At 43.6% G+C, this 15,383-nt stretch overlaps 2 protein-coding genes across 5 annotated transcripts in view; both read left to right on the forward strand.

Annotated features, from left to right (window-relative positions):
* LOC308317964 (NACHT, LRR and PYD domains-containing protein 3-like) overlaps positions 1 to 5,356 on the forward strand; it is a gene marked incomplete at its 3' end in the record, with an annotated part of 80,980 nt that extends 75,624 nt beyond the window's left edge. The window contains exons 6-9 of the mRNA XM_080767310.1: positions 270 to 440; positions 637 to 810; positions 1,870 to 1,925; positions 4,824 to 5,356. Coding sequence (XP_080623436.1) covers positions 270 to 440; positions 637 to 810; positions 1,870 to 1,925; positions 4,824 to 5,356 — 934 coding nt within the window. The remainder of the gene's footprint in view (positions 1 to 269; positions 441 to 636; positions 811 to 1,869; positions 1,926 to 4,823) is intronic.
* A 6,769-nt stretch (positions 5,357 to 12,125) lies between these two features.
* Positions 12,126 to 15,383, forward strand: part of adam15 (ADAM metallopeptidase domain 15) — a 50,106-nt gene continuing 46,848 nt past the window's right edge. For all 4 annotated transcript variants that reach the window (XM_080768473.1, XM_080768474.1, XM_080768475.1 and 1 more), the window contains exon 1: positions 12,126 to 13,707. In XM_080768473.1, the coding sequence (XP_080624599.1) occupies positions 13,506 to 13,707 (202 nt within the window). In that variant the 5' untranslated portion in view covers positions 12,126 to 13,505. The remainder of the gene's footprint in view (positions 13,708 to 15,383) is intronic.

Genomic DNA, 15,383 nt, shown 5'->3' on the forward strand with positions numbered 1-15,383 from the left:
ATTTTGTCAGAAGCCAGAAATTTATATTAACTAATGTGTATTATATATATATATATATATATATATATATATATATATATATATACACAAGAATAAAATAAACAACGTAAATCTTGTGCTGCTTGTTTTGCTTGTAAAATGTGTTACCGGTATTTTGATTTACCCATCCAATAAAGCTCTGTAGGATCACTGATAACTGGATACATTATATATATTATAAGATCTTTATTTAACAGAAAATCTAATAAAGAAATGCTTTGTTTCTTCAGGCTGAGTGGCTGTAACCTGTCAGAGAGTTGCTGTAAGGAGTTATCGTCAGCTCTCAGCTCCAGCTCTAGTTTGAGAGAAGTTGACCTGAGCAATAATGACCTTCAGGACTCTGGAGTCCACCTTCTGGCTGAGGGACTGGGGAGTCCACACTGCATGTTGGAGACTCTCAAGTCAGTATAACTGTGTTTAAATATAACCTAATACGTTTATAAATTCAATGGAACAGAATGTAACATTTTGAAACTTCTCACTGTGTGTGTGTGTGTGTGTGTGTGTGTGTGTGTGTGTGTGTGTGTGTGTGTGTGTGTGTGTGTGTGTGTGTGTGTGTGTGTGTGTGTGTGTGTGTGTGTGTGTGTGTGTGTGTAGCTTGTCAGGATGTCTGGTCACAGAGAAAGGCTGTTCTTCTCTGACCTCAGCTCTGCGCTCCAACCATTCCCATTTGAGAGAGTTGGACTTGACCTTCAATCATCCAGGAGAATCAGGCGGAGCGATGCTCACTGCTGTTGTGACGGATCCACGCTGTAAACTGGACACTCTTAGGTATGAGAGACTTGGTGTGTGTGTGTGGGGGGGGGGGGGGGGGGGGACCATCCCTACACTTCGCTCACGCCTAAAACCATTTTTGGGCAAAAATATGTTTTTTGGACTTGTCATCTACTTTTATGGATACAATTAAGCATTGTAAAGCCTGTTTCTAAATAGGCTTATACACATCTGCATGTTTTATAGTGCGTGTCTGCATGCATGCAAATGTGCGTGCACGTGCGATTGTGCACGCGCAAGTGTCTTATGGGCGTCCCCCCACTTCTAAAAGTAGCACTACGACACTGGTGTGAGACAAAGACCAACACAACATTTTGGTCAGAACAATGTTCTCAATCATACTGTGATTTTCTGTATTGTTTAATGGTGTAAAATCATTATCAAAAATGTATTATCACAAATGTATCCATCAGTCACTAGGTGCGTTTCCATGAAGCCGTTTTTTTGCGCATTAAGGCTCTTGCGCAAAATCTGGATGGAAACACATCAAAATGCGAATAAGTCTCCATTTTTCGCAAAAACACTTTTTCGACCTCATGCTCCCTTCTATGCATGAGGAGTCCAAGCTGTTTCTTTTCACCCGACAGGGGGAAGTTTTCCCGGCCGGACGTAGTGCGTGGAAGGGACACGTTATTCCGACCAGTTCCTTTCCCCTCCATCAGGCGCCCCGACTGGCCAGGGAGAGACCAGGATTACTGCATGTTTTTGTGAGGGTACCTACACTAGGGGACCCTAGGGGGAAAGAAATGCAAATCCCTGTCGTCCTTTAAAGCAGGCCTGAAAATCCACCTTTCAGCATGCCAAAGGGAGAGGGAATTATTACCCCCCCCCTCCCCTCCCCCTTAAGTCTAGTGACTTGACTACCCCCACCTCCTTATAACTCCCTTCTTTCTTCCCCCACCTGTACATATTCCGGTGATCCCATTGGACGGGTGTTTGACTGTACCCTGTACTGATTACATTTCTGACAATACATTCTAATGTATTCAAATCAAATCAATCATTGTGTATATTATCATAGATAATCAGGTGTGACTTTGTCTCTCCTCTCTCCAGTGTGGACCACGGTGACGTGAACAGGCTGACACCAGGTTTGAAGAAGAGCATGATGAGTAAGATTCAATTCTGTTTTATTCATTCAATCAAAGCATCACATTTAAAACAGAGGTTCTTAACCTGGGGGTCGCGAGCCCTCGGAGGGCCGCCAGGAATGTGTAAAAAAAAAAAGAAGAAATAAAATATTGCAACTGAATGGCTGGAAAGTAGAAATCAAGAGTTTAAGAGCCGTATTGTGCATAAACGTTGAGTGTTTCCCAGCCAAAACATTAGAGAACCACAGATTCAGCTCATATCCACATCAGCATGTGACATTATTAACTCATTCACATCCTACTGTGAATGAAGATGATAATAGCCATAACGTGTAGACCATACATGGGCCGCGGGCCACATGCGGCACCCACCATCAGTTAATGCGACTCGCAGGTTAATATCTGCGGGACGCAGATATTAATACTGATATTGAAATTGTCTTTTTTATGTAAAATTAATTCATATTTAGTTCATTAAAGTTAACATAACTATATAACTGAATGCATTTGAAATTAAATAAATGTGTTACTTTTCAGGATTCCAGCAAAAAAATATCCAGGATTTCAGTTCAAATATAGTGATATTAACACAAACATGCCTCCAATCACAATTTAATGTAGTCATTTATCAGACGCTATTAATCCAGAGTGATTTACAGTAAGCAAGAACAACACATGGTAATACATCAAATACATAGAAATAGATATCAAGAATCAAACGTAAGCTAAGAACCTAACATCCGTCTAACAGTGGAATATCTATATAATCAAACTATACGATACACTATAGAGTGCTATTCTATGTCTACATAAAATGCTATCTAAATTACATGAGTTGAGCCTTTGCATACGCCTGTAAGGTTGTCCAGGCTAGGGCAAGTGCTACACTTGTGGAAACTAATCACAAGACTGACTGTCATCAAGTCACCATATAACCGTCTGTCATGGGCATGATGTGCCCTCTAGCTGTCAAATGTGGGCATTACAGTCCATCCGTTTCCATTCAAAGCAGAGGATGGTTTGAAACAAACACGTTGTGAGCTGTGTGTGACCTTTATTTGATAGATACAGTAGAGATTGACAGGAAACAGACTGACAACACTATAGCCTCATTAGTTTTTCCTATTTCAGTTAATGAAATGGGTCCCAATTGTAGTTTTATATTTTTCTCTCAGTAGGCCTAATCATTGGCTATTTGTCAGAGGTGAGATTGAACGAGATCAGAAAAAAATAGCTAAAATTGCATATCTACAAGCTATTATGACACATTTTTGGCTATTTTTTCTAGATAAAGACAAAGATTATTTTGTTAGTTTTAGTTTACTATAAAAACCTTGGTCAAAATAGCAGTTAATTTGTTTCATCCATTTTCTTTATGTATTTGTTTTATTTATTTCATTTAGTTAGTTAGTTGTACATACATTTACATTTGTTTTAGTCCGTCCGTCCGTCCGTCCGTCCGTCAGTCAGTCAGTCAGTCAGTCAGTCAGTCAGTCAGTCAGTCAGTTAAAACTAGACTAACACCAACATTTCAGGTGACTAAAATGTGACTTAAACTAAATATTTATTTATTCAAAAGACTAATTCTAAATTTGCTGTCAAAATCAACACTAGCCTCATTAGTTTTTCTATTTCAGTTAATTAAATATTTTCCCAATTCTAGTTTTTTAGCTCGGTAATCACATTTATTTTATTTTTCACAGTGTCAGAGGTGAGATTGAACAAGTTCATAACAAATAGCTAAAATAGCACATATCTATATCAGTAGTTCTCAAACTATTTCATGTCAAGGACCCCAAAGATTATATATTGATCACCGACCCCCTTCTGAAAATATGTTAATAAGATATTTAGAAACGTTTGTTGTGAAATAATATATAGTCAAAGATTTGCCCACGATTATTCAAAAATAGCAGATCTACAAGCTCGTAGCGCGGCACCGAATGTCGCGCTTGTGGATCTGCTATTTCTCAATAGTAATAATAATTCAAATAATGTTTAAAGTAACCCCCCCCCCCCCCCGCCACACAGCCCCACACACACACACACACACACACACACACACACACACACGCACACAAACACAACCCCCCCCCCCGCCACACACACACACACACAACCCCCGCCACACACACACACACACACACACAACCCCCCCGCCACACACACACACACACAACCCCCCCGCCACACACACACACACAACCCCCCCGCCACACACACACACACACACACACACACAACCCCCCCGCCACACACACACACACACACACAACCCCCCCGCCACACACACACACACACACACACACAACCCCCCCGCCACACACACACACACACACACAACCCCCCCGCCACACACACACACACACACACACACACAACCCCCCCGCCACACACACACACACACACACACACACAACCCCCCCGCCACACACACACACACACACACACACACAACCCCCCCGCCACACACACACACACACACACACAACCCCCCCGCCACACACACACACACACACAACCCCCCCGCCACACACACACACACACACACACACACACACACAACCCCCCCGCCACACACACACACACACACAACCCCCCCGCCACACACACACACACACACACACACACACAACCCCCCCGCCACACACACACACACACACACACACACACAACCCCCCCGCCACACACACACACACACACACACACACACACACAACCCCCCCGCCACACACACACACACACACACACACACACACACACACACAACCCCCCCGCCACACACACACACACACACTCCGGGCGGCGGCGCTGCCGCCGCTGCTTTACTTTTTTTAGTTTTTTGTAATATTATTATTATTATTATTATTATTATGATGATGATGATATGATTGTAAACTGTGTTGTTCTTCTCATCAGATGTGTGTGAACTCACTCTGGATCCAAACACAGCACACAAATACCTCTCTCTGTCTGAGAACAACAGGAAGGTGAGGAAGGTGAGAGAGGATCAGAAGTATCCTCCTCATCCACACAGATTTAAGACCTGGTATCAGGTGCTGTGTAGAGAGGAACTGACTGGACGCTGTTACTGTGAGGTACAGTGTAGTGGAGATGTTGAGGTAGCATTGACACAAAGAGATATCACCACACAGTGTGATGACGATCTGTTTGGATTCAATAATAAATCATGGAGTCTGAGATGTGATGGTGATGATAAAAGCTACTCTGTGAGCCACAATAATAAGGGCGCTGTCCTCCCTGTCAGTCCCTCCTCCTCCTCCAACAGAGTAGCAGTGTATCTAGACCATGCTGCTGGCACTGTGTCCTTCTACACAGTGTCCTCTGACACACTCACACACCTGCACACCTTCCAGTCCACGTTCACTGGACCTCTGTATGTTGGGTTCGGGTTCTACGTCTACGGCTCTGACTCCTCAGTGTCTCTGTGAGTCAGATAGAGGAGGAGGAGGAGGAGCTACATGTAGTATGTAGCATAATGTATATAGGTCCAGTATAATGTATATAGGTCCAGTATAATGTATATAGGTCCAGTATAATGTATATAGGTCCAGTATAATGTATATAGGTCCTGTATAATGTATATAGGTCCAGTATAATGTATATAGGTCCAGTATAATGTATATAGGTCCAGTATAATGTATATAGGTCCAGTATCATGTATATAGGTCCAGTATAATGTATATAGGTCCAGTATAATGTATATAGGTTGACTGACTCCTCAGTGTCTCTGTGAGTCAGATAGAGGAGGAGGAGGAGCTACATGTACAGTGTGTAGCATAATGTATATAGGTCCAGTATAATGTATATAGGTCCAGTATAATGTATATAGGTCCAGTATAATGTATATAGGTCCAGTATAATGTATATAGGTCCAGTATAATGTATATAGGTCCAGTATAATGTATATAGGTCCAGTATAATGTATATAGGTCCAGTATAATGTATATGTCCAGTATAATGTATATAGGTCCAGTATAATGTATATAGGTTGACTGACTCCTCAGTGTCTCTGTGAGTCAGATGGAGGAGGAGGAGGAGCATGCATGTGTTTGTGTGTGCGCATGTGTGCATGTGTTTGTTTGAATTGTTTGTACGCACATACTTATACACATGCACGAGCGCTCACGCACGCACGCACACACGCACACACACACACACACACACACACACACACACACACAGGCTCCTCAGTGTTTATTGACGCGTGTTGTGACGAGTTGTAAATCTGCAGTTTTCACTGCATTCAACTTTTCTTTCTTATCTTTTTTTTTTCTTAAATTTTTACGGAAAATAACTTTTCTTTCTTATCTAATCAGAATGTTGGACCAAAATTACATTTGAACTGAAGTTAAACAAGTGATATTTGTATGTATATTGTTCTGAACGCCTCGGTGCATTCTGTAAATTAAAAGTATCATTTTAGGAGCCACTTTGAGAACCCCTAATTGTAAAAGACTCTTCTGTTTGGAGTTAAATGTACTCAAGAAATACAGAAAGGGAAAATATATGTATATTAAAAACTTTCATTGAATCTTAATTTTTGCTTTGTCTTTATTGTTATAATTTACTAACTTCTATAGAGATGTTTAACGGCTATTTACTGTTCATTTATTAACCCATTTAGGACTTGGAGCAGATTCCAAATGTTCTTCTTAAATCCTGAAAAACCTATTTTCTACTATCAGTGGTCAACTATTTCTATTTCAACTATTTCATGAATGTTAACCCATTCTGACCTGAGATCAGATTAAAAAAAATGTCTTCTACATCCTGACAGTTTTCATTCTGACCTGAGATCAGATTCTAAAAATGTCTTCTACATCCTGACAGTTTTCATTCTGACCTGAGATCAGATTCTAAAAATTTCTTCTACATCCTGACAGTTTTCATTCTGACCTGAGATCAGATTCTAAAAATGTCTTCTATGTCAGTCGCTCTTCGATTTTTCAAAAATAGCTAAAGCATAACGTAATGCTAACACCAAAATGGGTTAAGGACCCAAATTAGGCTATATGTAATTGGCCTCCGACCGCCATCTGAAGGATTTCTATGTCGGTGGTGCTCAACCTTTTTCATACAACATCTGAAAATATGTTGTTCCATGGGACCCCCCCCCCGCCCCAGAAGCAAAGATTTGAGTTAAAAATGTTCGCTCTGAAAGAATATATATATTCAAAGATCATGCGCCACATTTTCAAGATAAAAAGAAATCGCAGATCTACAAGCTCGTATAGCGCGGCACCGAGTGCCGCACTACGAGCTTGTCGATCAGCTATTTTTCGACAGCTAAAGTATAACGTAATGCTTAAAAACACCGGAAGGGGTTCCCGTCCTGAATGCGTTAAAATAGAAATTAAAATTACCGGTAAGTGTTTTTTTTTGTTTACCGACGGCAACAATACAGAAGGTTGTGGGTTCTATTCGGAGTCGAACCCAAGACAGGAAATGGCGATCTCTGGGTTTACTTCCCGTATCTGTGTGACGTGAACACACACCTTCTGATAGGAGACGGGAAGCAGGTTCCACACCTGTGAACACACACCTTCTGATAGGAGACAGGAAGCAGGTTCCACACCTGTGAACACTGCACACCTTCTGATAGGAGACGGGAAGCGGGTTCCACACCTGTGAACACACACCTTCTGATAGGAGACGGGAAGCGGGTTCCACACCTGTGAACACACACCTTCTGATAGGAGACAGGAAACGGGTTCCACACCTGTGAACACACACCTGATAGGAGACGGGAAACGGGTTCCACACCTGTGAACACACACACCTTCTGATAGGAGACGGGAAGCAGGTTCCACACCTGTGAACACACACCTTCTGATAGGAGACGGGAAGCAGGTTCCACACCTGTGAACACACACCTTCTGATAGGAGACGGGAAGCAGGTTCCACACCTGTGAACACACACCTTCTGATAGGAGACGGGAAACGGGTTCCACACCTGTGAACACACACCTTCTGATAGGAGACAGGAAGCAGGTTCCACACCTGTGTAAGAAATAAAAGCTTTTCTTACTTACTTACTGCCCTTTATGCCGGCTGGCATGTATAGGGCATGCAGCAAGAGAAGGATCTCCACTGTGATGCAGGGTCTTCAACTCTCCCTCCACTGTCCTACGCCAGGTGATCTTGGGTTCGGCCTCTTTTGCGTTTGCCCTCTGGTGTCCAGTCAGTGAAGTGCCGTTTTGGTGATGCCCAATCCATTTTCACCGGCTTCTCATAACGGTTATGAGAAGCCGGTGAAAATGGATTGGGCATGGATTGATCTCGGGTCAGAATGGGTTATGACATAACCCATTCTGACCTGAGATCAGATTCATACGAGGTTTCCACTGGACACACACACACACTGGTCTGATTAACCCATTCTGACCTGAGATCAGATTCTAAAAATTCTAAAAATATTTTTCAAAAATAGCAGACCTACAAGCTCATAGCGCGCCACTCGGTGGCGCGCTATGAGCTTGTAGATCTGCTATTTTTCAATAGCTGAAGCATAACATGATGCTAACGCCAAAATGGGTTCCCGTTCAGAATGGGATAAGGATGGTATCCATTTAAAACATATCGAAGTATATCGATATGAAAACAGGAAGTATAGCCTATATTGTATCGTTTTATTTTGTATCCTATCGTTTTGCAATGGATATAATCAATGTAATCAATACTATAAGTATACTTGCATTGCATTTAGCAATTTAAAAAAGGAAAAGTTGGGTTTAATTATATACTTTTCCATTCCATATAGCAAATATACAATCGGTCGATCGAAAAATGTGTGTATTCTCTGTGTTCATTTCAAGGTGTGGGTTTGTCCATAATTATGTAATGTTCATCTATTTGCCAGAGAATCACTGTTTACTTTTTTATATCCATAATAATAAATATTTCCCTTAAAAAAAAACTGCACTATCCACAAGTTTCACACATATGTATTTGTAATGTATTTGCTAAATAGTTACTGTATCGATTTCAAATCATTGAATCGTATATACCGTATCACAAGATTGACAGCTGGGGATGCTGTGGGCGCTGGGGGCGTGTTCCCTCCTCCGCGTCATCAGTGCTTGTTTGCATGTTCTCCCCGTGTCCCCTATAGGGTAGGTACCCTCACATGTTCTCCCTGTGTCCCCTAGGGTAGGTACCCTCACATGTTCTCCCCGTGTCCCCTAGGGTAGGTATACCCTCACATGTTCTCCCCGTGTCCCCTAGGGTAGGTACCCTCACAAAAACATGCAGTAATCCTGGTCTCTAAAACTACCTCCCCCTGGCCAGCCAAGGAACTGGTCGGAATAACATGTTCCTTCCACGCGTCCGGCCAGGGAAATGTCAGGGTGAAAAGAAGCAGCTTGGACTCCTCATGCATAGAAGGAGGCATGAGGTCAGTCCGCTGAAAATACAAAATAAAGGCCGCAAAAAACCCCCCCATTAAAAACAAAAATATGCGGGCAGACAGCAGACGAGAGAAGAGAGAGAGAGAGAGAGAGAGAGAGAGAGAGAGAGAGAGAGAGAGAGAGAGAGAGAGAGAGAGAGAGAGAGAGAGACCCACCACCGGGACTGACTGTTTCTGCTGCTCCGTCTATATTTAGGCGAATATCAACCATGTATACATCGTGATATATCGTATCGCTGTTACAATGTATCGTTGCACCCCTAATACAGTACACATACAGTAAATAAGCACATTAACCGACAGATTACTGTGAACAGACTATACATGTATAAGCTGCTCTGTGCAGTGCGTGTGGCTCAGGGGGAGAGAGAGCGAGAAACTTTTTGAATGAAAGCAGACTTTAGCAGTAAGAGTCAACAGGGTCACATTACCGTGCGTGCGTGCGTGCGTGCGTGCATGCATGCTTTTCACAACAGGAAAGAACAACATGAATGAACAGAGAGAGAGGGGGGGGGTGGGGTGGAGAGAACTGGGTGAGAAATAAAGAGCAGAGCTAGACGGAACACTTAACGACAATTAGTAACATTGATATCTATACAATTATTACTGTTGGAGCTATTCACTATCTTGTATTTCACATTTATTTGTTGGATTTGTTTGGTAGAATTATTGTATGCATTATTATTTCTGTTTATTTGTGTTCCAGTTAAAGGCTTTTATTTTGAAGGTATTGGGCAATTGGGTGTACACACAGGTGATTGACAGGCACTCAGTCAGATTTCAGTTTGGCACTGGGAAGGTGCACACGTTTTTACCAGGGTGACAGGGTGACAGGGTGACAGGGTCAAAGCAGCAAAAACCATATCTTGCAAGTATGATCGAACCCTACAAACCCTCCCGCTCACTCAGATCAGCCAATGCAGGGAAGCTGGAAGTACCCTCACTAAAAACGCCGGGACAACTCTCCACACGTCCCAAACTCTTCTCCCTTCTGGCTCCTAAACTGTGGAATGCACTTCCCATTGCAGTCAGAACTGCAGCATCACTCCCAATCTTCCGCCGTAGTCTGAAAACCCAACTTTTCAGACTCCATCATGGCCCATAGCACTTACCTTATACCCCCTTAGATAGCATTTCTGTAGACTTAGATAGCATTTGATACAGACTTATAGCATGTTATGTAGACAGCATAAGTGCATTGTATGTAGTCATAGCACGTCATAGTACATATGTATAGTATAGTAGTATAGATGTATAGTTTATATGTATAGTTTCATTATATAGATATTCCACTGTTACTTTCTTAGCTTACGCATGTTTCATTATAAATGTTTTTATGTGATGTATTCCCATGCTTTTTTGTTCTTGCTTAATGTAAATCGCTCTGGATTAAGAGCGTCTGCTAAATGCCTAAATTGTAAATTGACTAAATCTAATCCTATATCAATTATTAACTTTTGAAACCCATTTATTTTCATCCACTGTCAGTTATCTAATCAAATCCTGCAGGGCACTACACTCCCCCTCGCTCTCAAAGGGCCCCTACGGACGGCTGCAATTCGAAACTGGCCCCTGTAAAATCTGAATCCCCCCCCCCCCTTTTCCCCTCACTGTATATATATCTTTTCCCTTTTTGCTTCCTATATGATGAATTCCTGTTCTGTTCTTTAACTATATAGAAGTGTCTATTTGTACGTCTCTAAATGTTTTGATGAATTGAACAATGTGGACCCTGCATGTAAACAAGTGTATAATGCTTAATTGGGTCGTCCAACTCACAGTTAACAGTGTTTGTATTGAGTTTGTGCTGGAAATGTACTGTAATTCTGCAAACTGTTAATAAATATTTCAATCAATCAAAAAGAAAACTCTGCCAACCTTGGGAGGGCAGCGGACTGACATCATGCTTCCTTCTATGCATGAGGAGTCCAAGCTGCTTCTTTGAAGCTGACAGGGGGGAGTTTCCATGGACGTAGCGCGTGGAAGGAACACGTTATTCCAACCAGTTCCTTTCCCCTCCGTCAGGCGCCCCGGCTGGCCAGGGGGAGGCAGTATAGAGACCAGGAACCTGCCCTAGGGGACACGGGGATAACATGTGAGGGTACCTACCCTCACGTGTGTGTGTGTGTGTGTGTGCACACACACACACACACACACACACACACACACACACACTCTATGTTGTGTTAAAGTCCAGTCTTATCATGGTTATTGTTTTCTGTACAAATATTGAAACAAATTGTATTCAATGTTTTGTTAACATTGTTCTAATCTAGAAACTTCCACACTATACTGACAAAACACTGAATTGAAATGAAAAACAGGCAGGCAGGCAGACAGACAGACAGACAGGCAGGCAGGCAGGCAGGCAGGCAGGCAGGCAGACAGACAGACAGACAGACAGACAGACAGACAGACAGACAGACAGACAGACAGACAGACAGACAGACAGACAGACAGACAGGCACGCAGGCAGGCAGGCAGGCAGGCAGGCAGACAGGCAGGCAGGCAGGCAGGCAGGCAGACAGGCAGGCAGACAGAGAGAGAGAGAGAGTCACATCAAGGACCCACAACATAATATTGAATTAGGCTATCTGGAAATCCGAAAGTATTTTGCACCAGGGACCCGTCGCCCATACGGATATTATATTATATTCAAGACAAAAACAAAAAAAAAGTACGAGACATAGCCTGTTTCCTCCGCATGATCTGGCAACCCTCTAGCACCTCCTCCTGATCCTTGAGAGTGTTTGAATAGAAAGTGTATAACATTGGGAGAGAGACCCCCGGATTATAGGAGCTGTTTCTCTCTCTGTTCCTCTAGCTGTGACTGTGTTTGTCTTCAACACTGTTTAGGAGGAAACTATCTGGACTCACTGGACCACCGCCTGTCTCTGTTTAGATTAGAAGGCAGACTGCGGGAGGCTGAACTGAACGACCGGAGCACGGCGCTGGACAGAGAGGATTATCACAACAACACCACTCTGTGTTGCGTTGAAACAGAGTTGACCAGCTGACTGACTGACCGCTACATGACGAGGCTTTCCTCTCTCTAAATGACGCCCTTATCTCTGTTCAAATGACGCATTTTTGACTGTCCGAGAGGGAGACACACACTGGACGCTGCATGGACGCTTTCCCTGTCCTCCTGCGTTTTAATTAAAAAAAAACAACGCTTTCCTCTTGTGTCTGGAATGACGCCTTTCTCTGCTTAAATGTCGCTTTCCTCGTTTAAATGTTAAATGACGCTTTGCCCTGTTTAGATGACGCCTTTCTATCTGTTCAAGTGACGCTTTCCCCTGTGTGTAAAAACGACCGCTTTCCTCCGCGTTTACACAGCGGCGTGGAGTGGGACGCACACCACGTCGGAGCTATAAATTGGATCATTGACACTTCTATACAACTACAACGCTGGAGCGGATAGGAGTAACTCTGCACACCGGCTGGATTATAAACAGAACTTCTAGGTCATAATGATCAACTGTGACGTCATGTGATGACACGTGGTCGCGGCAGGGGGAGTCACAGTGTGTGTGTGTGTGTGTGTGTGTGTGTGTGTGGGGGGGGGGGGGGGGCAGTGACCCGGTAGTGAGTGGTGTGGGGTGTGACTGTGAACTGTTCCCGGCTCATGATGGATGTTGGGGTCGGACTGGGTCGTTGGCGTAGACAAGTCGTTTCCCTCATATGACTTTATATAAACTATAAACCATATATAGGGACCGTTATTTGACAATAGTACTTCAAAGTAAACGACAACATGTTGACGAGACTTTAAGCAAACGACACATTGACAATACTTTTATATTAAGCCATATGCCGTGAGTGTTCAACGACGTGATTGGTCAGATACTTTTATTAACACGATTGTTGATGTTTATAGTAGTAGTAGTGCAGTCAACAATCACACCTGTGTGAACTGAGCAGTGCAGGTCAGGCTGTGTGTGTACTGTGTGTGTGTGTGTGTGTGTGTGCTGTGCTATTGTTATAGTGGTCAGTGTGACGCTCAACGGCTGTACTGTCTGTGGCCCTTGAGGCTGCTCGACGCTGCCGCTTCAGGTCACCCAGCGGTATTGCAGCTGTCCGTACTCAAAAACGGACGGACGGACGGACGGACGGACAGGCGCACACAGCTGTCCATTGGAGTGGCTGCGGGCACTGCTCAAAAGGCCGACATGCTCTGCAGTCTACGGCGAGCGTGTGGCGCGTGGCGTGCCTCCTCCTCCTCCTCCTCCTCGTCCTCTATGGTAACATTGTTGCTGCTGCTTGTATCGGTTCACGGGAGTGACGCTAAAACCCTGCCTGGGGAATCCCACCATCTTCATCTTCATCATCAGCCAGGGGAACCCCAACGCACGCCTGGAGGAGACCATCCGAGTAAGAGCACGCACGCACACACACGTGCACGCACACACACACACACACTCACACACACGCACGCACACACACACACACACACACACTTCTGTCGCTAAAGGGCCTTGCAAACGTGAAGCGAGGAACGCCTTAAATTGAACGCCTTTTAACCCATTCTGTTCTGACCTGAGATCAGATTCATACGAGGTGTCCACTGGACACACACTGGTCTGATTTAATAACCCATTCTGACCTGAGATCAGATTCTAAAAAATGTCAGTCGTTCTTCGATTTTTTTCAAAAATAGCAGACCTACGAGTGGCGCGCTACGAGCTTGTAGATCTGCTATTTTTCAATAGCTTACTAAGCTACTAAGCACAGTATCTAAAGTGTAGTTGCTTTATTTGGGCTTGTGGCTCTCAAACATTTTCACATCAAGGACCCACAACATAATATTGAATTAGGCTATCTGGAAATCTGAAAGTATTTTGCACCAGGGACCCGTCGCCCATACGGATATATTATATTCAAGAGTCAAGACAAAAAAAAAAGAAAAAAGTATGAGAACCACTTGGTATACAGGTCAGGTGCCTATAGCCCATAGGCACCCGCTTTGTCTCAATGGGATAGTTCCAATGTTTGGAACTATAGCCCATAGGCACCCACTTTGTCTCAATGGGATAGTTCCAATGTGTGGAACTATAGCCCATAGGCACCCCGCTTTGTCTCAATGGGATAGTTCCAATGTTTGGAACTATAGCCCATAGGCACCCGCTTTGTCTCAATGGGATAGTTCCAGTGTTTGGAACTATAGCCCATAGGCACCCCACTTTGTCTCAATGGGATAGTTCCAATGTTTGGAACTATAGCCCATAGCACCCCGCTTTGTCTCGATGGGATAGTTCCAATGTTTGGAACTATAGCCCATAGGCACCCCGCTTTGTCTCGATGGGATAGTTCCAATGTTTGGAACTATAGCCCATAGGCACCCCGCTTTGTCTCAATGGGATAGTTCCAATGTTTGGAACTATAGCCCATAGGCACCCTGCTTTGTCTCAATGGGATAGTTCCAATGTTTGGAACTATAGCCCATAGGCACCCCGCTTTGTCTCAATGGGATAGTTCCAATGTTTGGAACTATAGCCCATAGGCACCCCGCTTTGTCTCAATGGGATAGTTCCAATGTTTGGAACTATAGCCCATAGGCCCATTGAGACAACATTGTTTTCTCACTCAACAGTAAAATCAAACCGACATAACAGTAGGCTATACATACTGTACAGCAGGGTATCTGCACATTTCTAAAGTGACAATTTAAGGACTATTAAGGCCTTTTCTAATACCACATTTCACGTAAGAAAGAGGCAATCCTTGTGAAAATAGCCCACGTACAAGCTCACTGCAGCGCCCACTAGAAGACCTTTTTTAGAATCTGATCTCAGGTCAGAATGGGTTACAGATATAATGGTGTCAGAAAGAATGCCAGATTTTCACTCGGCTGTGTGCCAACCAAAAATAGCCGATCTACAAGCCCACGACGTGTCGCAGCGGGAGTGGAAGAAAGCTATAGATGGTTGTGGTGTGTGTGTGTGTGTGTGTGTGTGTGTGTGTGTGGTGTGATGTCCTGGTGTTGGCAGGAACGGGTCCGGGGTTTCACTTCCTTTTTATCCTTGTTCTGGGCAGGAGGGAACGGAATG

Source organism: Protomyctophum bolini, assembly GCF_963924005.1.
Source record: "Protomyctophum bolini genome assembly, chromosome: 7".
Taxonomy (NCBI): domain Eukaryota; kingdom Metazoa; phylum Chordata; class Actinopteri; order Myctophiformes; family Myctophidae; genus Protomyctophum; species Protomyctophum bolini.